General features: G+C 39.5%; 1 protein-coding gene across 1 annotated transcript in view; it reads left to right on the top strand.

Moving 5' to 3' along the window:
- Positions 1-22,870, top strand: part of AK9 (adenylate kinase 9) — a 111,396-nt gene that overhangs the window by 14,304 nt on the left and 74,222 nt on the right. Inside the window, exons 6-9 of the mRNA XM_043439340.1 lie at positions 1,935-2,047; positions 5,734-5,922; positions 9,035-9,163; positions 13,452-13,530. Coding sequence (XP_043295275.1) covers positions 1,935-2,047; positions 5,734-5,922; positions 9,035-9,163; positions 13,452-13,530 — 510 coding nt within the window. The remainder of the gene's footprint in view (positions 1-1,934; positions 2,048-5,733; positions 5,923-9,034; positions 9,164-13,451; positions 13,531-22,870) is intronic.

The raw sequence follows: 22,870 nt of genomic DNA, 5'->3' as shown, positions 1-22,870 counted from the left end.
TCTTGCCTATGATGGTATATGCAGAGCTTCCCAGCAAGGAGGGGGTGGGGTCTACCATTCTTCCATCTTCAGCACGGGGTACAAAGGCTTAGTAATGGGTGTCAAGGAAAGGTGGGATGGGATGGTGGAATCCTCACCTATGCTTCCATCTTTACAACACATCTCTGGGATTAGAGAGGTTAACAGTGGGCTCAGTCGCTCTAAGAAATATCCCCTTGAGATCTTCCCAGAATTGGATCTAGAGAACTAAGTTATTCCTCTAAATCTTCAATGGTGAGACAAGCAACATAACTATCTCTGCCACAATTCTTCCATAAATATATTTCTGGGGTCTGGATATGATGATACTGGCCACCTCTCAGTGGGTAAAGCCCCCAAATCCATTGCTCAGAACACTGAGGCAGAACACTAAGAGCCAGACCCCATGGAAACAACCTGCTATTTCTGCTGGTCCCACCTTCCTGCTGGTTCCACCGGAAAGAGACCAAGTAGGAAGTTCATTTGAATATACATGTATACGCAAGGTTTGGCATGCCTGCAGACAGTCACGCTTGGAATGCCTGAGAAGCTCTCTGAGCAGTGGCGTTGGTTGTGGTAGCGGGCAGGGTGCTAGAGAGCCCTGCAAGCAGAGTGCCAAGCATCTTTCTGTCGTCCACTGCAGATACACAGAGGCAAGCAGTGCTGAGCAGAGGGGATGGGAGGGAGGTCTTGTGTAATCCCTTGTTGCTTAGAGTTGGCGGGGCGGGTGATGATCTCTGGGGACTGACTGGTCTGTGGATTTATCTGATCAGGATGGGTCAGCTGGGCCACGGTTGAATTCAGTCCAGGGCTAAGTCAGGCAGTCACCTTCACCATGGCACCCAGCATTGCAGGGTGTCAGTCCAAGGGGTTAATGCCAGCCTTCATGTCCCAGAGGAGGCACTGGTCAGTCTTGACAACCTCACTCCACTAACTTTTTATAAAATGTGTGCCAAAAATCAAAAGCTTAATAACCATAATTTGTCAGTTCCTCCAAGGAAAAAATATTCTCTAAAACAGCAGAAAAACTTGTCGAAGGCCTTTAATTTCCAGTGACAGAGTCAAGACTTTATTCTGTTCTATTGAGAGAAAGGTTTCTCTGCTGTATGGATCAGGAAACTCAAACAGGGACTCTGTATCAACTTAGAGGAGGGGATGGGGCGGGAGGTGGGAGGGAGTACATGTATACCTATGGGTGATTCATACTGAGGTTTGACGGAAACAACAAAATTCTGTAAAGCAATTATCCTTCAATTAAAAAATAAATAAATTTTAAAACAGAGAAAGGTTTCTCAAACAAGAGAGTGACATATTAAATAAATATATTAAGGAAACTAATATGATAATGGCATCAAGGGTGAATTTCAATGAGCAGATATAGGTTTTGGCGTAGGGATGCAAGCCAATAAGCATACTAAGCCAAAATCATATTAATAATGTTGTTTCTTAAACTGTATGAGGGTTACATGGATTTTTTTTTATTCTCTGTAACTTACATAAACACTGTATATGTATATTCTATTATGAAATATTAATTCAAGAAAGAAAAATAATATACCATGCAACCCCTACAATTTACCTTTACCACTCACCATATGAGTTTTCCTAAGATGAGATAAAAAATTAATGGCATGGCATTTCCTTCTCTAGGCACCTCTTGTGCCTAAAATAAATTGATTTGGAATTTTTAAAGATGTCTCCTTTAGCCCAATAGTTTTATTGCCAGAGAAACATTATTCAGTTATACTTCATGTGGCAATAACCTTAACTATAAATTTTAAATGTCAACAGATATTTTAAGATCAGCATTAGTATTCATCAATAAAGAAATGATGTTTTTATAAAGTAATAATAAATCCACTCTCTCAGATATTGATAATATTATAAAACTTTTAAAATTATATTTCACTCTACAGGCTATATTATCACTGAAATACCATCACTTTCACAGGATGCCATGACTACTCTGCAGCAAATAGAATTAATTAGAAATTTAAAATTGAAACCTGACATTATAATCAATATTAAGGTAAGAATATGTCTTTATAGTATAGCGTATATAAACATTCTTTTTGATAGTAGTTAAATTCAAGGAATGTTATTAATCTTTTAAGGAGCTAAGAAAAAATAACTTATGCTTCAATTTTAGGGACTGAATTGTATTTTCTCATACCTCCGTTCTTTTGCTCCTGTAGCTCTGTCCACAGGAAATACCTTCTTGTCCTTTCACCAGGCTTAATCATAGTCATTCTTTGAAAGTCAATTCAGGCATCATCTCTACAGAACGTTCCCTGATGAACACGCCCTCCACATTAACACAAACGTTAACTGACTCTCATTCCTACGCTCTCTTCTCTCTCTCCTTATATCCCACCCTTTACTCACCACAGAAAAGTTAAATATTGTCTGACAACCGCTCACGTTGCTCTTTTCTATCATATTATTAATACCACATTATATTATAATTGTCCATTTTCTTCTAGACGCATGCCTTGCTTGGAAGCAGGAACTATGTCTTACTCCTGTAAACATCAACTAGTACAATAAATGGTACCTAATAACTCTGCCAGTTAAATAAAATGAAAGGATGAAAAAATGATTCAGATGTATGAATGTTAATAATATTGCTAGGTTGGTCCCAGTTCTTTCCTTTACCAACTGTAGAACTTGGTGAATCACATTTAGGAGCCTCAATATCCTCTTCACAAAGATGATACAAAGATAGCTGCCTCATAGGGTTATGGTAAGAATGCGGTGAGGTGAGGATCACTAGTTTATAAAATGAATGACAACTATTTATAATAATACCCTGCCTGGTCCCCCCACTCAGAATAAATAAACCAGATGGTTCTCAGCTTAGGTGCGGGGACTCAGTGGTGTGTTTGGGCCAGCTGTGAGAGACAGGTGGCGTCCAGTGCTGGGTGTGGTGTCATCTGCAGCCCCAGCCACAGATCATGGCCAGGAGCCAATCAATACCCCTTCGTGACTTTCAGAATGTCACCCATGTGTATAATGGAGAGAAGAAAAATAATCTCAAAGATTTAACTGAAACCAAATATAAAGTCTAGGCCATGGAAAATAGAGAGTGTATAGGAAAGTAAGACTTAGTGTAATAAGAACACACAGATATGCAGGCATTAAGGCCCCAAATGCTCACTAAATTTGGGTCATGAATTTGGTTCTAAGTTTGACAAGCCAAAGTAGAAGGGGAAATGTGACCAGTTATATAAAATTCACATTGTCCTTGAACACATGAGGAATTCCTCAGGAAAAACTAAATGAGAGATATATCTTAACATGGTTTCAATATAAGCATTGTACTGTGTGTAGAGAATGAAGCCCTTAACCCCACTGATATATTATAATATATAATATATATATATATAATATATATATATAATAATATATATATTATAAGTGTGACGGTAGGTGTCCATGGCAGTTTCTATAGGTAGCCGGAGTGTAATCAGAGGACCTTGTGTGAAACAGAACTTCAGTACAGCACACACTTCTCCGATGGTCTGACTTTATTTGGGAATGGAGTCTGGGATTTTTAGACCAGAAGTTCTAAGCCTGGGGTCCAAGAACACTTAAGCACCCATGAACCATCTGAAATTATATGCAAATTGTATGTGTATGGGCATTTTCCTGAAGCAAAAGCTTCTGGCGTTCATCATATTCTAAAGAGGTCTGTACTTAAAAAAAGAGAAAAAGCATTAAAGGCCAGTGATCCACTACAGCAATGGTCCTCAGGGTTTGTTCCTAGAGCCAACTGCATTAGCAGCACTCAAGAAGCTTGTCAGAAATGCAGATTCTCGGGGAGCAACCCAGAACTACAGAAACTGTGGGGGGTGGCATCCAGCTGTCTGTGTTGAAAAAGCTCTCTAGGTGACACTGATGCTGCTGAAGTTTGAGGGCTGCTCTGAGGCACAGCCTCATCCTAAGATTGATAAATCTCTTCCTTTATGTGAAAAGGTCCATCTAGTCAAAGCTATGGTTTTCTAGTAGTCATGTATGGATGTGAGAGTTGGACTATAACGAAAACTGAGCACCGAAGAATTGATGCTTTTGAACTGTGGTGTTGGAGAAGACTCTTGAGAGTCCCTTGGACTGCAAGGAGATCAACCCAGTCCATCCTAAAGGAAATCAGTCCTGAATATTCATTGGAAGGACTGATGCTGAGGTTGAAACCCCAATACTTTGGCCACCTGATGCAAATAACTAACTCATTGGAAAAGACCCTGATGTTGGGAAAGATTGAAGGCAGGAAGAGAAGGGGAAGACAGAGGATGAGTTGGTTGGATGGCATCACTGACTTGATGGACATGAGTGTGAGCAAGTTCTGGGAGTTGGTGAAGGACAGGGAAGCCTGGCGTGCTGCAGTCCGTGGGGTTGCAGAGTCAGACATGACTGAGCAACGGAACTGAACTGATAACGTGAAAACAGGAGACAGCTAAAGGCAATAGTCTTTGCCAAGGACCCAAAATGTGGGTATTCTAGGTTGCTGAATGAGGGCAAATATGCATATGTTTTTTTAAATTACCAGTATGGGTTGAAATCTTTTTTGTGTGTGAAAAATTAGAAAGCCTAAATAAAAGTCTTGCATCAATAAATTCCCATCCCATATAGAAGTAATCTGAGGAAATCAGAATATTAGCATGAAAAGTTCTAAAGTTTCTTGCCGTCTTTCTTTCTCAAATGTGTGGTGCATAAACTGTTGGCATCAGAATCACTGAAGATGTTTGTTAAAATGTGTGAGCCTCACTCCAGACTTAATAAATCACAAGCAGAAAACTTTATTTATAGTCCTCTATATAGAGTTACACTCTGATGTTTTAAAACCACTACTAGAGAATGTCATCCGGAGGTTTTTATCCTGAAAAATATTCAGAGCAGGCTTCACAGCCCCAAACCTTAGTTTATCATTAATAATGTGTTACAGAGCGTGGGCTATGGAGCAGAAGGCCTGGTCTCAGGTTGCAGTTTCCCCTCATGACACTGTGACCTGATGCTGCCAGAGCAGTCCTTCTCTGATCTGAAAATTTGAATCCTAATATTGTATTACTTCTCTGACAGGGTTAGTTTAAGAACCAAGTGAAATATTATTCACATGGAAGCACTTGAAATGAGAAAATCACTCATAGACTTTGGTTTTGGCCTTTTTTACTATCCAGATTCAGTTTTCTCATTTGCAGATGGTAAGGTTAGACTAAACCAGGTGACCTTTCAGATCCCATTCACTGATGCTATTTTATGAAATACTTCATCCGTAGAGCTGTATCTCATAGTAAATACTATAAACACATGATCTATTTTTTTGTTGGAATAATGTGGCCATCCCACCATTTTCATCCATTCTCAGCCTTTTCAAACTAATCTGACAAAATCCTCCTGTGTACCTCTGCTAACTAAACAGATTTTCTATGCTACTTCTCTAGCTCTTTCTACTGTTATTCTAACTCTTTTTTTATTCTACAGCTTCTGAAACTTTGTCATATGTATTACTTTTGGGTAAAGAAACGTGTTGCCATAACATAAAAGTTGTATCTTGTGCCTCTCTTGGCATGTGATGAAATCTGATTCAAAATACCATTTATGGTACTGCATTTGCTCGGGGTTTTGAGGGATTTGGGGGTTTATATATTGCATAATATATGAACAGAAAGTAAAGGTATACTCAAAATGTTTTGAGTAATGGTTAATGTTGTTCCTTAGTGCCCTGACTATGATTTATGCCAAAGAATTTCGGGGCAAAGGCAGCACAGTAGTACAGGATACATATACACAAGAGATCAGTGGGATCCTGAAGTCATTGAGAATCGTAGGAAAAAGAAGAAAGAAGCCCAAAAGGAAGGAAAAGGAGAAGAGGAGGGGGAAGAGGAAGAAGAGCAAGAAGAAGAAGAGGTAATATCTGTGTACAAGATACTATACTTCTAAAATTTGCTATAGGGACTTCCCTGGTGGTCCAGTGGTTAAGACTCTGCACTCCCAATGCAGGGGGAGCTGGGTTCAATTCCTGATCTGGGAACTAGATCCCACATGCCACAGTTAAGACCTGGCGCAGCCAAATAAATTAAAATTTTAAAAAAGATAAATAAAAAACACCTTGCCTGCTATATCGGTTTCATTTTTTAAAAATTGCTATAATTCAATGACAAAATATGAATATTCTATACAGAAAATTATATTTTCCTTAAGGTTTGATTCAGTTAGAGGAAACAGCAAAAATACTTCATGTTTTCAAGAACTGTTAGATCATAATATAAAGGTCATCAAGTTTAAGGTCATCCTTCTTGTCAGTATGGAAGTCCCTCCATATCCTGACAGCTAATCTGCTTCATTTCATAGCAACAGAGAGTTACTGGTCACCTGACAAGTGTCAAGCACTATGCAAGCTAGTGTGAAGAGTCAGAGCAACAGAAAACATATGTAATTTGAGGAAGAAGGTAGCCCAGGTAGAATCCAATACATGAACTTAACATAACCCCGATTCCAAACTCTGGCAAAGAGAGCACATGAAAAGAAATCTATATCCCAATTCCACATATAATAACAATCCTAAAGTCAATACTAGTAAGAATAATGCAACAGGACCTCAAAAGAATCTTATACCAGACTTAATGAGGAAAATTTGATACTAAGTGTCAGGAAGATCCACTGGAGAAGGGATAGGCTACCCACTCCAGTATTCTTGGGCATCTCTTCTGTTCAACTGATAAAGAATCCACTTGCAATGCGGGAGACCTGGGTTCAATCCCTGGGTTGGGAAGATTTCCCTGGAGAAGGGAAAGGCTACCCACTCCAGTATTCTGGCCTGGAGAATTCCATGGACTGTATAGTCATGGGGTTGCAAAGAGTCTGACACAACTGAGTGACTTTCACTCACTCACTCAAGAAGTTAATAGGTAATGGGCTGCATTTAGTCAACTGGGGTGAGTGAGACAGGTCATAGCTTGCCAGTCCTTGGTCTATTGAAATATACCTGTGATTTCTATTATAGATTTACTTATTTATAATGTTTAGTAATTTAAAATAGTTTCTATAACTTATAAATTATCTTGAATAAATACTATTTCTATTAGGGCCTAGACTCAGTTAAGTCTGATGTTAATGTAGAGAAGGATACGTTGCAAATCATTTGTCTAGTAGAAAAGATAAACCCCAAAGGCAACAGTTTTATTTCCCTGAAGGATGTTATTGCCCTGAAGGATGTTATTGCCCTGAAGGATGTTAAGGATATTAATATCAAACTTTGCACTCTGATTTCAGTAATTATATATACTTCAGTGTTGTCACCCTGCTGTTTCCCTCACTAATGGGTTAAATGAATTTTTGGCATTTGTTCTTTCATTTAAGAACAGATCTTAAAAGTTCTCATCACAAGAAAAAAACTGTTACTATGTATGATGATGGGCTTCCCTGGTGGCTCAGACAGAAAAGAATCCGCCTGTAATGTGGAAGACCTGGGTTCGATTCCTGGGTTGGGAAGATCCCCTGGAGAAGGAAATGGCAACCCACCCCAGGATTCTTGCCTGGAATCCCATGGGCAGAGGACTCTGGGAGGCTACAGTCCATAGGGTTGCAAAGAGTCAGACACAACTGAAGCGACTTAGCATGTACGCATGTATGTATGATGATGGATGTTAATTAGACTTATTATGATCATTTCACAATAAGTACAAATACAGTTGATCCTTGAACATCTCCAGAGTTGGGGCACTGAACCTTTGTGCAGTTGAAAATCCAAGTTAACTTTACAATCAGCCTTCTATATCCAGGGTTCTGCATCCTACCAACAACAGATCATGTAGCACTATGTATTTACTATTGAAAAATATCCTATCAGTGGACCCACACAATTCAGACTCGCAGTGCCCAAAGATCAACTGTATTGAATCATTCTATTGTACACCTGAAACTAATGTAATGTTATATGTCAATTATATCTCAATTTTAAAAACCTATTAATGTAAGAATGCCCATTTAAAAATATAAAATAATCTCCCCTGTGCAAATAAGGCATTAGATAAATAACCAGCAACTATTCTAGGTAAATATTCCAAGAAAACCTCATAGCAAATAGGAATAAAAGTGTGTCGTTTTAACATGAATAAAGCATACCATCATAATTAGTATAATAAATATGTGCGTGAGTGTCAAGTCGCTTCAGTCATGTCCAACTCTTTGCAACCCTATGGACTGTAGCCCACCAGGCTCCTCTGTCCATGGGATTCTCCAGGAAAGAATACTGGAGTGGATTGCCATTTCCTCCTCCAGGGGTTCTTCCTAACCCAGAGATTGAACCTGCATCTCAGTCTCCTGCATTGGCAAGTGGGTTCTTTACCACTAGCACCACCTGGGAAGCCCAAATATGATGATAATAATGGGGTAATAAATATGATACAATGTCATTTTTTTCTGTGAACCCTTTCATAACCACCTTCCCCCATCACTCTTCATCCCTTCTCCCCTGCCATTATCTTTCTTCTTAGCTCTTACCACCACAGCCTAACCTGTGATGTATTCATTTGTCTACTTGTTTATGCTCTGTCTTCCTCAATTGGGATGTGTGCTGTCTAAGCCCCAAGCCCTTAGTTTTGTTCTCTGTCATATTTCAAGCTCCTAGAACAGCGTCTGGCATGGGGTAGGCACTTAAGCTTTACTATTAATAAATGAATGAATCAATGAGTGAATGAGCTACAAACTCAGGTACTTAGAGAAAATCCAGCTTCTTTATTTTGTCTCTAAAAATCTGATGTTATTTCCATACTCTTCCCTACTCACTGGGGGGCAAAAGAAATGAGTAAGTATCCAAGTCAATTTAAAACTTTATTCCATCTGATAAAAGACCTTCAGGGTGTTCAATCTCTCTAAAATAAAAATCCTATTTCCAATCTCCCCTTTACCCTGCTTCTTACCCCAAAATGGCATGCAGGTGTAGGGAGAGAGGGATATGACTTGCAAATGAAGTAATCATTAATATAAAGATATTCAACATAACTTCTTTTCCATTTAGGCATTTATCGCTGAAATGCAGATAGTGGCTGAAGTTCTTCAACACCTCGTTCAGAGACCTGAGGATTATTTGGAAAATATCGAATACATTGTTAACCTTTATAAGGAAATAATTCTTCATCCTTTAGAAGTAAGAAAAAGATATATTGCTGAAAAAGGAATGTTGATATTTGTGTTTTGCATGCATGTATGCTAAGTTGCTTTGGTTTATGTCCAACTCTTTGTGACCCTATGGACTGTAGTCCACCAGGCTCCTCTGTCCATGGGATTCTCCAGGCAAGAGTAGTGGAATGGGTTGCCATTTCCTCCTCCAGGGGATCTTCTCAACCTAAGGATCAAACCTGCGTCTCCTGCATTGCAGGCAGATTCTTTACTGCTCAGCTGCCAGTGAAGCCCTATTTGTGTTTTATCCCTGGTTAAATAGCTTTCACATTTCTTCACCTTGTGTATTATCTGCTTCATTCTCCTCCTCTTGAGCTGGGTGAAATGCTATCAGAATAAGATTGCATTCCAAAGGCTGTTTCACAGAGCACCATTATTTTACTCTTACAAAGCAACAGTGCTGCTGAAAAGTGATAAATGAATTGCATTTTTCAAAAGTCATTAGGGGAATTTATTTATGGTTGGGGATTGGAAAGTCCATATTAAGACATTGTTTTGTGAAAGCATTTTGAATCCAAAATGTATGGGTTTATAAAAACAAATGTACACTTAAGGTGCATCTTTTATTCTGATAGGAACTGTTAATTTAATTACAATCTAAAGAAAGCCATCCAAGACTGGTTTCTCTGTGTATCCTATTCAAAGTTGGTTATTTGTAAATATGATAAGGCTATTATATATTGTAATAGGAAAGTTATAATTAAAAGAATTAGCATTTTAAAAGGATTATTACTGAAATTATGATTATTGAAAAGCATATTTTTACGGTTAAAAATCCAGGGCAGACTCTGCCCAATTTCTACTGGAGATTTATTCAACAAACATTTATTATATGGTATTTGGCCAGATACCATGCTAAGCAACAGAATTACAAAGGCAAATGAAAAACAGTCCTCAAATTGCCTCTTTCGATCTGATGGAGAAATTAAAAGAATTTGTTTCATGATGTTTTATAATGTTTATATATTTTTAGAGACAAGTGAATAATTTTCATTTTCATTGTCCACCCCTTCAGTGAGATCCAAATTGTTTTATTTTTTAAATTTATTTATAGTATTGTGTTAGTTTCAGGTAGGCAGCACAGTGATTCAGTATTTTTGTTTTCTTATGTATGACTTTGATTCCTCCCTTCTTCCTCTTCTATCCCTGGCCTCTAAACATAGCTTCTTAATTGTAATTTACATGTCTATCTATAACATTCTTTCTCCTTCACAAAAATATTCTACATATTCCTTAAGTGGCTGGCATTGGGTATGAATAAAGCATAACTGAAATCAGATTCAGAAGATTATAGAATTATATTCATGGGCAGGGAGTTGGGAGTAGGAAGCAGAGGTGGTCTCTTCAAGGATAGGGACTTCCAGCATCATCAAAGTCCAGTGCAGTGCCCAAAGTCTGGCAAGTGGTAAATGCTTGACAGATGTTCAGTTGAACAAATAATGAGATCACAAAGGAAAAAGAACAGCTTCCATTTCATTGCATGTAAATTTCTGGACATAATTTTAAAAATCTTTACTCAAAAAGAAAAATATCCACATCAACTGTGATAAAATATTTAAAGCTTTAATATGTTGAAAGTTCATAGACTCACAGACATAAAGAACAGACATGGTTGACAAGAGGACAGTGGGTAAAGGAGGGATGGATTGGAAGTTTGGGGTTAGCAGATGCAAATTAGTATTAATATATATAGAATGGATAAATAACAAGGTCCTAATATATAGCACAGGAACTATATTCAATATCCTATGATAAACCACATGGAAAAGAATTAATACATATACATATATAACAATCATTTTGCTATATAGCAGAAATTAACATAACATTGTAAATCAACTATTCTTCAATTTTTAAAAATGTAAGAAAAAATATCATAGATACGATTTTTCTAAAACCTGTAAGGTCTTACCCTCCAGATGGTAAATGGGTAACAAATATGAGCAGACAATTCACAAAAATTAATGACAAAAGAGTAACAAGTCTATAGAAAAATATTCAGCTTTGCTGATAATAATTAAATGCGAAAGAAATATTTCCTCAATTAAATTTTAAAAGGTGGACAAGGAAAAAGAATCCCTAATTCTAGCAAGTAGGTATGGTAAAGCAAACACTCCCATACCCTGCTGAAAGGAATTAATTAGTATGGTGGTTTTTAGATAGCTTGCCTGAGTAAAGCACAGAAGTGGAACATTTCTACGCCCTGCAGCAAAGCATAGATAAGAACTGACTGCTCAGATAAAGATTTCTAGGCCAAGAACCTAGACTTCAGGTCTAGTGATGCTTGCTGAACAGTGTATAGCTTGCCTTGTATGGTAATTCCAGGGTGCTCATATGTGTGGCGGGAGGTCGGGAAGAGCCTTGAAAGGCAGGAGCCTACAGTTCTAGTCTCCTCTGACCTGGCTGAGATGTGGATTCACTTGGGAGGCCAAGACCACCAAAATTCAGTGTTCCTCTAAAAGACATGAGGAAAGTAAGGAGGAGCAAAGTAACTGCATCAATGTCTGGTTTCTGTCCTGCTTCAGGAGTAATCCAAGGCCAAGTCTTCATTCCTGCCTGTCTTCAAATCCCAGCTTGACCTGGTGTTTGTGTCTTTAGCCTTAAGAGTCTTCATACCTTTAGACTTAGTACACTAACTTCATTCTTAAGAAGCTAGCTTAGGACTTCCCTGGTGGTCTAGTGGTTAAGACTTTGAGATTCCACTGCAGAGGTTGTAGGTTTGATCCCTGGTCAGGGTACTAAGATACCACATACTGTGTGGTACAGCAAAAAAAAAAAATTTTTAATTTAAGGTAAAAAGGCTATTAAATAAACAGAATCTAGTTTAAGGAAAGTATCTGAAATGCAGAAAAGCATAATGTACATCCTTGTTTAGAACATCGTAATTTATGGTTGGATTCTTGGATTCTACTAGAAGAATTGATGCTTTGAACTGTGGTGTTGGAGAAGACTCTTGAGAGTCCCTTGGACCGCAAGGAGATCAAACCAGTCCATTCTAAAAGAAATCAGTCCTGAATATGCATTGGAAGGACTGATGCTGAAGTTGAAACTCCAGTACTTTGGCCACAGTATACTTTGGTCAGATGTGAACTGACTCATTTGAAAAAACCCTGATGCTGGGAAAGATTGAAGGCAGGAGGAGAAGGGGATGACAGAAGATGAGATGTTTGGATGGCATCACTGACTCAGTGGAAATGAGTTTGAGTAAACTCCGGGAGTTGGTGATGGATAGGGAGGCCTGGCGTGCTGCAATCTGTAGGGTTGCAAAGAGTCAGACATGACTGAGTGACTGAACTGAATTTATGGTTAAACGATGCAGGCATAATGGTCCTTCTGTCTAAAAGTAGAGAAACACTTAGAACCTAACCTTGCACTGTATTATGAAAGACAAAATGTACTGGACATTTAAGTAGGTGATTTTGTTCAAACTATGGCAGCAGAAAAATATTCACTAATGAGGACTTTATCAAAGAGAGGGGCTAGAGTTTTATGGAGGCAAGTAAATAAGGGTCTTATGGAAACCATGAAAAAAGATGGAGATGGATCTTATCTGAGTCTTTGAGGAAGGGTAGAGGTGGATCTTATCTCTCCACCATCCCTACTTTCTGGGAATGGAAGAAAATTTATAAGAATATTAATCCAACCTTGAGATACAGAAAAATCTAATTTAAAGAAGAAAGGAAATTCAGAAACAATGATAACAGATCTCATCATAAATATATTTTATAATACAAAAGATACCATAAACAAAGTCAAATTCTAAATCATAGCCAGGTAAAACATTTGCAAACCATATGGCGGATAAAGGTAAAGACTTTCCATGAATGTTAAGGAAAAGAAAGGTCTAACAAAATGCACAGAGGTTATGGTTCAGTGGTTTACAGAGATGGATTTCTAGATATTGAACATCACCCACAGCCAAGGGAATAAAAAGTGAAACAAACCAAGCCCATTCTTTACCTAGCAGTTTGGCAGAAAATATTCTATGAAAATATGCAGAGAGATGGATGCCCCCAAACATTTCTTTTGGGAAAGACTGGCTTCACTGTAGAGAAAAACAGAAGAAACAGAAAGAGCAGAATTCATGGTACGACTAGTTTAGGCTTTTGTAAAAGTTCTCCTGAGCACTGAAAATAACATCCAGTATGTCATGTATAAAGCAAATAATTTAGCGTTAAAGATTTCTTCATGGTATATGAAGACTGAACTTTTGCCAATGATCCTGAATGATAAGGCTTCTTTTTGATTATCTGCAGGAAGTAATGGCTGAACATGATTCCCAGTATCTCATTGAGCTAGATGGAAATAAGCCCCCAGAGGAGCTGTTCATGGTAAGTGCAATGCTCAGTAAGAATGTGTCACAGTTTGGAAAATAAAAAATGTATTGACTGAATGATACTTATTTTCATATCAGAAATAGATTTATTTTGAATACCATTTTTTTGGGAAAAATTCATTTTGACACTTAAAATTTGATATGACATTTATTCATCTGTCCATATTTAAATCAAAACTACATTTGAGTTTAAAACCTCTGTGTGGTGAAAAGTATCTTGAAAAAAAGTAAAAGCAGATAAGAGCCATAAACACATGATACAATGTTTAACATGAGTAATAGGGAAGTGCAAACCAGAGCTATAAGGAGATATCACTTCAAATCCACTAAGCTGACTAAAATTAAAAAGAAAAGCAAAAAAACCCCAGATAATGAATAACAAATGTTGGTGAGGATGTAGAAAAATCAGAACGTTCATACACTGTTGTGGTAGTGCCATTAAATCGTGTCCAACCCTTACAACTCCATGGACTGTAGCCTGCCAGTCTCCTCTTCCTGGACAAGAATACTGGAGTGGGTTGCCATTTCCTTCTCCAGGGGATCTTCCTAACCTTGGGATCAAACTGGAGTCTCTTGCATTAGAGTCTCCTGCACTGCTGAGCCACCAGCAAAGCCCAATATACATTGTTGGTAGGACTGCAAATGGTGTGGCCACTTTGGAAAACAGTTTGGCAGTTCCTCAAAAGGTTAAATATGGAGTTACCATACGAGTCAGCAATTTAACTCCTAGGTATATGCCCCAAATAATTGAATACAGGTGTTTAAATGAAAATTTGTATGTGAATATTCATAGCAGCACTATTCACAATAGCCAGAAGGTAGAAACAACCCTTGTGTCTAACAATTAATGAACGGATAAATAAAATGTATATTCATACAATGGATGTATTAGTCACTCAGTTGTGTCGGGATGGGAATGGGCAAATTTAATTCAGAAGACCATTAGATCTACTGCTGTGGGCAAGAATCCCTTAGAAGAAATGGAGCAGCCCTCATAGTCAACAAAAGAGTCTGAAATGCAGTACTTGGACGCAGTCTCAAAAATGACAGAATGATCTCAGTTTGTTTCCAAGGCTAATCATTCAAGTATCACAGTAATCCAAATCTGTGCTCCACCCACTGATGCTGAAGAAGCTGAAGTTGAAGAGTTCTATGAAGGCATTTAGGATCTTCTAGGACTAACACCAAAAAAAGATGTCCTTTTCATCACTGGGGACTGGAATGCAAAAGTAGGAAGTCAAGAGATACCTGGAGTAGCAGCTAAGTTTGGCACTGGAGTACAAAATGAAGCAGGACAAAAGTTAACAGTTTTGCCAAGAGAATGCACTGGTCATAGCAAACACCTTCTCCCAACAACACAAGAGACGACTCTACACATGGACATCACCAGATGGTCAATACCGAAATCAGATTGACTATATTCTTTGCAGCTGAAAATGGAGACGTTCTATACAGTCAGCAAAAATAAGACCAGGAGCTGACTGTGGCTCAGATCATGACCTCCATATTGCAAAATTCAGACTTACATTGAAGACAGTAGGGAAAAATACTAGGCCATTCAGGTATGATTTAAATCAAATCCCTTATGATTATATAGTGGAAGTGGCAAATAGATTCAAGGGATTAGATCTAATTGAGTGCCTGAAAAACTATGGATGGAGGTTCATAACATTGTACAGGAGGCAGTGATCCAAAACTTCCCAAGAAAAAGAAATTCAAAAAGACAAAATGGTTGTCTGAGGAGGCCTTACAAATATCTAAGAAGAGAAGTGAAAGGCAAAGGAGAAAAGGAGAGATACACCCATCTGAATGCAGAATTCCAAAGAATAGCAAAGAGATAGAGCCTTCCTAACTGAACAATGCAAAGAAAGAGAGGAAAACAATAGGATGGGAAAGACTAGATATTTTTTCAAGAAAATTGAAATTTACCAAGGGAATATTTTATGCAAAGATGTGTACATAAAGGGCAGAAAAGGTATGGACTTAACAGAAGCAGAAGATATTAAGAAGCAGTGGCAAGAATACACAGAAGAACTGTACAAGAAAGATCTTAGTGACCTGGATAACCACAATGGTGTGATCACAACTGTGAGCTAATACCTAGAGCCAGACATCCTGGAGTGCAAAGTCAAGTGGACCTTAGGGGAAGCATCACTACAAACAAACCTAATAGAGGTGATGGAATAGTTCCAGTTGAACTATTTCAAGTCCCAAAAGATAATGCTGTTAAAGTGCTTCACTCAATATGCCAGCAAATTTGGAAAACTCAGCAGTGGCCACAGGACTGGAAAAGGTCAGTTTTCATTCCAATCCCAAAGAAGGACAATGCCAAAGAATGTTCAAACTACCACACTGTTGCACTCATTTCACATGCTAAAAATGTCATGCTCAAAATCCTCCAAGCTAGACTTCAACAGTATGTGAACTGAGAACTTCCATATATATAAGCTGGATTTAGAAAAGGCAGAGGAACCAAAGATCAAATTGCAAACATCCACTGGATCATAGAAAAAGCAAGAGAATTCCAGAAGAACATGTAATTCTGATTCATTGACTATGCTAAAGCCTTTGACTGTGTAGATCACAACAAACTGTGGAAAATTCTAAAGATGGGAATACCGGACCACTTGACCTGCCTCCTGAGAAATCTGTATGCGGGTCAAGAAGCAACAGTTAGAACCGGCCATGAAATTACGGACTGGTTCCAAATTGGCAAAAGAGTACAAGGCTGAAGATTGTCACCCTGCTTATTGAACTTAAATGCAGAGTTCAGTTCAGTTCAGTTCAGTTGCTCAGTCATGTCTGACTCTTAAAATACCGGGCTGGATGTAGCACAAGCTGGAATCAAGATTGCCGGGGGAAATATCAATAACCTCAGATGCATATGACACCATCCTTATGGCAGAAAGCAAAAAGGAACTAAAGAGCCTCTTGATGAAGGTGAAAGAGGAGAGTGAAAAAGCTGACTTAAAACTCAGCATTCTCGGGGTTTCGTAGGTAGCAGAGCAGCTCCCTCGCTGCGATCTATTGAAAGTCAGCCCTGGACACAAGGGTTTGTCGCTCCGGCCGCCCGCTGGCAGGCCGGGGCGTTGTGGTGGACCGTGCCACCCTCGCTCTTTTCCCTCCGCGGGCTCTGCCACTCCCCGGGGCGGTCGAGGGGCCGCCGAGGGGCCGCCGTCCTCCACGGAGCCGGGGTGGGGGGTGGGAGCGGGTCGAGGAGAGGGAGGAGAAGAGGGGGGCGCCCCTGACGGCGCCTCCCGGCCTCGGGGTGCTGCGCCCTCCTCCGCTTCCCCGCCGCGGGCCCTCGCCCCGCGGGCTGGGACGGGGGATGGGGGGAGAGGCGTGGCGCGGACGAGAGTCCGGGGGCACCGCAGGGCGGCCCCGCTCGTCCCCTTTCCCGGGGGGGGGGGCTAGCGGGGCCGGGGGGCTGGTGGCGCGCGCCTGTCGCGGCTGTCACCTCCGTGCGCGCACGTGTCCCTTCCCTCTGGTCCTGGCGGCAGGGAGAGGGAAGATGACGGCACGTGGGTGCTCGCGGGGCCCTTGCGCTCTTTCCTTCCCACTAAAAAAAAAAAAAAAAAAAAGGAAAAAAAAAAAAACCAAAAACTCAGCATTCAAAAAATGAAGATCATGGCATCCAGTCCCATCACTTCATGGCAAACAGATGGGAAAACAGTGGAAACAGTAACAGACTATTTTCTTGGGTTCCAAAATCACTGTAGATGGTAACTGCAGCCATGAAATTAAAAGATCCTTGCTCCTTGGGAGAAAAGCTATGACCAACCTAGACAGCATATTAAAAAGCAGAGACATTACTTTACCGACAAAGGTCCATATAATCAAAGCTATGGTTTTTCCAGTAGTCATGTATAGATGTGAGAGTTGGACCATAAAGAAAGCTGAGTGCCAAAGAATTGATGCTTTCAAACTGTTGTGTTGGGAAATACTCTTGGGAGAGTCTCTTGGACTGCAAGGAGAACAAACCAGTCAATCCTAAAGGAAATCAACCCTGGATATTCATTGGAAGGACTGATGTTGAAGCTAAAGCTCCAATACTTTGACCACCTGATATGAAGAGCTGACTCATTGAAAAAGACCCTGATGCTGGGAAAGATAGAAGGCAGGAGGAGAAGGGGACAACAGAGGACGAGATGGTTGGATGGCATCATCAACTCAATGGACATGAGTTTGAGCCTGCTCCGGGAGATGGTGAAGGACAGGGAAGCCTGGGATGCTGCAGTCCATGGGGTTGCAAAGAGTTGGACACGACTGAGTGATGAACAACAACACTTGTGTCCAATTCATTGCCACCCCGTGGACTGCAACCCTCCAGGCTCCACTATCCATGGGATTTCCTGGATACTGGAATACTGGAGTGGGTGCCATTTCCTTCTCCAGGGAATCTTCCCAACCCAGGGACCAAACCTGAGTCTCCCACATTGTGGACAGATTCTTTACCATCTAAGCCACCAGGGAAGCCCCACAATGGATATTATTTAACAATTTAATAGAATGAATTATTGGCACATGCTTCAACATGGATGAATCTTAAACACGGGCTAAGTAAAAGTTATCAGAGATCATACTTCATATGATTCCACTTATTGAAATGCCAAAAATAGTCAAATCTGTGTAAAGACAAAAAATGGATTAGTGGGAGGGCGTCATGGCGGTGGGGTACGACTATGGGAGCTCCCAGGATAAATGTGGAGTGACTACTAATGGGTAAAGGGTATCTTTTGGAGGTGAGAAAAATGTTCCAGGATTAACTGTAGTGATGGTTGCACTGATTTTACTAAAAACCATTTACTTATACACTTTAAGTGGCTTATGAATTACAATCCATATTATTTTCAGTATTAAAAAAGCCAAATGACAATAAGGGGAAATAGTTCCCATACTTATAAACAAATGTTGAATATCTTTTATTATTTAAATATTTAAATAATTCTGATATTTCAATAGGAAAAAAACAAATACAATACAGGAAATAGGCAAAGGGCATGAGCAGGTAATTTAGAAAGAAATGTTTAATAATTATTTTTTAAACTACTGTAATCCAGTTGTGGGACTTCCCAGGTTACACTAGTGGTAAAGAACCCTCCTGCCAATGGAGGAGACATAAGAGGTGTGGGTTCAATCCCAGGGTTGGGAAGATCCCCTGGAGAGGGCATGGCAACCCACTCCAGGCAGTATTCTTGCCTGGAGAATCCCATGGACAGAGGAGCCTGGTGGGCTACAGTCCATTGGTTGGCAAAAAGTCAGATATGACTGAAGCAATTTAGCGATCAAATTATTATTCAAAGAAATGCAATCTGCATAAAAAATAAAGCAGCATTTTCTTGGCAGTTTTAACAAATTTATCCAATATCTAGGATTGTGGGGAGCATTTGCAACATGCTTTCATGCCCTTTCAGTAGAAGTATGTAGGGTACAATTTTCCTGGAAAATTATAGGGCACATATATATCCAAAAGATTTTTAAAAATGTCTATTGTCTGTCCAAAGACCCCCAACTTCTAGTAATTTATTCTAAGGAGAGATATGGAGAAATTTTTCTGTTCAAGATGTTTATAATCAGAAAAAAGCAAAAAAAACAAAAAGTTCGGGGAAGAGGTTTTTTAAATATGTGAATTTGAAAAATTAATGCATGATTTTTGGCTAAAATATAGTAATTCTTCTGTTTATGGTAGCAATACCATATGCATCATTTAATACCAAATGCATCTTTTAAATACATTTCATGTGATAACTTCCCACTTGGAGGTAAGGAAGAGAAGGTGTTTTCCCCGCAAATGAAAATATCTTCATTCTTTTTTTAAATTGAGGTATGCTGTGCTGTGCTTAGTCACTCAGTCATGTCTGACTCTGTGATCCCATGGACTGTAGCCCGCCAGGCTCCTCTGTCCATGGGGATTCCCCAGGCAAGAATACTGGAGTGGGCTGCCATGCCCTGCTCCAGGTGATCTTCCCAACCCAGGGATCGAACCCAGGTCTCCCGAATTGCAGGCAGATTCTTTACCATCTGAGCCACCAGGGAAGCCCAAATTGAGATATAACTGACATATAACATTATCTTAGTTTCAGATATACAACATAAAACTAAAATCAAGAAACAATGAGGGGACAATACTACAGATAGTACAGAAATATAAAGGCCTATAAGGGAATTCTATGAATAATTATAGGCCAGTTATGGTAGGCAGAATAATGGTTCCTTTCTCCCCAAATAAGTCTTTGGGCTTCCCCTGTGGCTCAGCTGGTAAAGAATCCGCTTGCAATGCGGGAAACCTGGGTTTGATCCCTGAGCTGGGAAGATCCCTTGGAGAAGGGAAAGGCTACGCACTCCAGTATTCTGGCCTGGAGAATTCCATGGACTGTATAGTCCACGGGGTCCAAAGATTCAGACATGACTAAGCGACTTTCACTATCACTATCTCTATACAGCATAATGATTTGATATTTGTTGAAATGATCAGCACAATAAGTCTAGTTAACATTTGTCACCATACAGAAAGTGTTACAGAATTTTTTCTCTTATAATGAAAAATTTTAAGATGTGTTCTCTTAGCAACTTTCAAATAGGTAATATAGTGCTATCAACTATAACCACCATGCTGTACACTATATCTCCATGACCTATTTATTTTATAATTGAAAGTGTATACTTTTTGATGTCCTTCAACCATTTTGCTCACCTCCCACCCTCCACCCCCCACCTCTGGCAGCCACCAATCTTCAATGTGTATCTATAAATTTGTGTTTTTTTAAAAAAAAATCTTCATTCTGATTCTTAAAGTCATACGCACTCATTGTTTTAAAATAACCAGAAAGTACAAAATACAAAAATAATACAAAATAATTTGCATTATAAAAATTATAAAATGCAAAAATGTACAGTACAATACAAAATAATACAAAAGTCATAACGTATTTCTTAGATGGGTAGCATTATGATAAACTCTAAGGATACACATGGAAAGGGGTCAGATGAATCCCTTTCCTCATGCTATATCTAATATATTGGGGGGAAATAAGTATTTAAAGGACAGTCTGTGTTTTGATCTGGGAGGTACAAAGTATTGAGTTGGCCAAAAATTTCATTTGTTCATATTTTTTCTGTAAGATATTATGGAATACCTGAATGAACTTTTTGACAAAATCCCAATACTATAAGAAGAACTCATGGCAGAAGGGCAGGACCTAACCTAGTGAGGAAGGCCATGTGTCTGTAATTATTTCTAAACTGAAACTATAATGTTGAGTAAGAATCAGACCCTCAGGTCTGGGAGAGAGAAGGGAGCTGGGACAGTGTTCTAGGATGAGGAAAGAGTCTGTGTTAAGCTCCAGAGGACAGAAAGAGCATAGTGAGTTCTAGGTACTGAATGCAGGATTAGAAGATGGAGGAGTTTTTAGGGAGCTGGAGTAGGAAGGGTGGAATAGTGCCAGAACTTTAGGAATAAGCAGGGGTTGAATCAAGAAAGATCTTATAAGCCTCACTAAAGAGCTTACACCACATCATGAGGGAGCAGGCAGCCAGTGAAAGGTTTTAAGCCTAAGAGTGAAAATGGTACTACTTCCCTTTAAGAAAGATCACTTAGGCTGCAGGGCACAGGAAAAAATGAGAAGCAGATTGTAGTAGATCAGGTGGTGGCCTGACCCAGGGTAGTGACTGTGGGAATGGACAGAAGTGAGTGAATTAATCTAGGAGGACAGGGAGAGAGAAAAGTCAAAAGCAATACCCAGATTTTTAGTTTGATGTGATTGGTGGCCACATAAATAATAAGGCGGGTGGTGTAATCAGATTAGGGAGAAGCTCCTCACTTAAAATATACTGCTGCCAAGATCATCTGTGATCTCCTGACCTAAGCCAGTGGTGACTAATACATCTTCATCAAATTCACCTAGAAGCAACATTTCTCATCATTTCTTTCTTCTTGCTCCTTTCTTCCTTTGTCTTCTGGGCCCTCACACTATTATAGCTCATTCTGCTTCTACACTCCACAGCTCTAACCACTAGAGTTAGAGGATCCCAGAGCTCACTCCTTGAGGACTCTTCTCTATCTGCCCTCATTTCTTGAGAGACTTCTCCAACCCAATAGCTCTAAATGCTTTCTAAATGCTGGCAATTCTTAAATTCATATTACTATTCCAGACCTTTCCCCGAATTTCACACTTGTATAATCAACTGCTAATCAACTGCTACTAAATATATCCAATTGGATGTCTGATAGTCAGTTCAGATTTAAAACTTCTGACCTAGGACCTCCCTGGTGGCTGACTCCACACTTCCAATGTAGGGGGCCCGAGTTTGATCCCTGGTCAGGGAACTGGAGTTTTGCCAAGAGAACGCAGTGGTCATAGCAAACACCCTCCTCCAACAACACAAGACTCTACACATGGACATCACCAGATGGCCAACACCGAAATCAGGTTGATTATATTCTTTGCAGCTGAAGATGGAGAAGCTCTATACAGTCAGCAAAAACAAGACCGGGAGCAGACTGTGGCTCAGATCATGAACTACTTATTGCCAAATTCAGACTTAAATTGAAGAAAGTGGGGAAAACCACTAAACCATTTGACCTAAATCAAATCCCTTATGACTATACAGTGAAAGTGAGAAATAGATTTAAGGGACTAGATCTGATAGACAGAGTGCCTGATGAACTATGGATGGAGGTTTGTGACATTGTACAGGAGACAGGGAGCAAGACCATCCCCAAGAAAAAGAAATGCAAAAAAGCAAAATGGCTGTCTGAGGAGGCCTTACAAATAGCTGTGAAAAGGAGAAAAGTGAAAAGCAAAGGAGAAAAGGAAAGATATACCCATTTGAATGCAGAGCTCCAAAGAAAAGCAAGGAGAGATAAGAAAGTCTTCTTCAATGAGAACTAGAAAGAGAAAGACTAGAGATATCTTCAAGAAAATTAGAGATACCAAAGGAACATTTCATTCAAAGATGGGTTCAATAAAGGACAGAAATGGTATGGACCTGTCAGAAGCAGAAGATATTAAGAAGAGGTGGCAAGAACACAGAAGAACCAATCAAAAAAGATCTTCACGACCCAGATAATCACGATGGTGTGATCACTCACCTAGAGCCAGACATCCTGGAATGTGAAGTCATGTGGGCCTGAGGAAGCATCACTACAGCATCACTAGTGGAGGTGATGGAATTCCAGTTGAGCTATTTCAAATCCTAAAAGGTGATGCTGTGAAACTGCTGTAGTCAATATGTCAGCAAATTTGGAAAACTCAACAGTGGCCACAGGACTGGAAATGGTCAGTTTTCATTCCAATCCCAAAGAAAGGAAATACCAAAGAGTGCTCAAACTACCGCACA

This window comes from Cervus canadensis, chromosome 20 (genome assembly GCF_019320065.1).
Source record: "Cervus canadensis isolate Bull #8, Minnesota chromosome 20, ASM1932006v1, whole genome shotgun sequence".
Taxonomy (NCBI): domain Eukaryota; kingdom Metazoa; phylum Chordata; class Mammalia; order Artiodactyla; family Cervidae; genus Cervus; species Cervus canadensis.
This window is presented reverse-complemented; position numbering and strand designations above follow the sequence as displayed.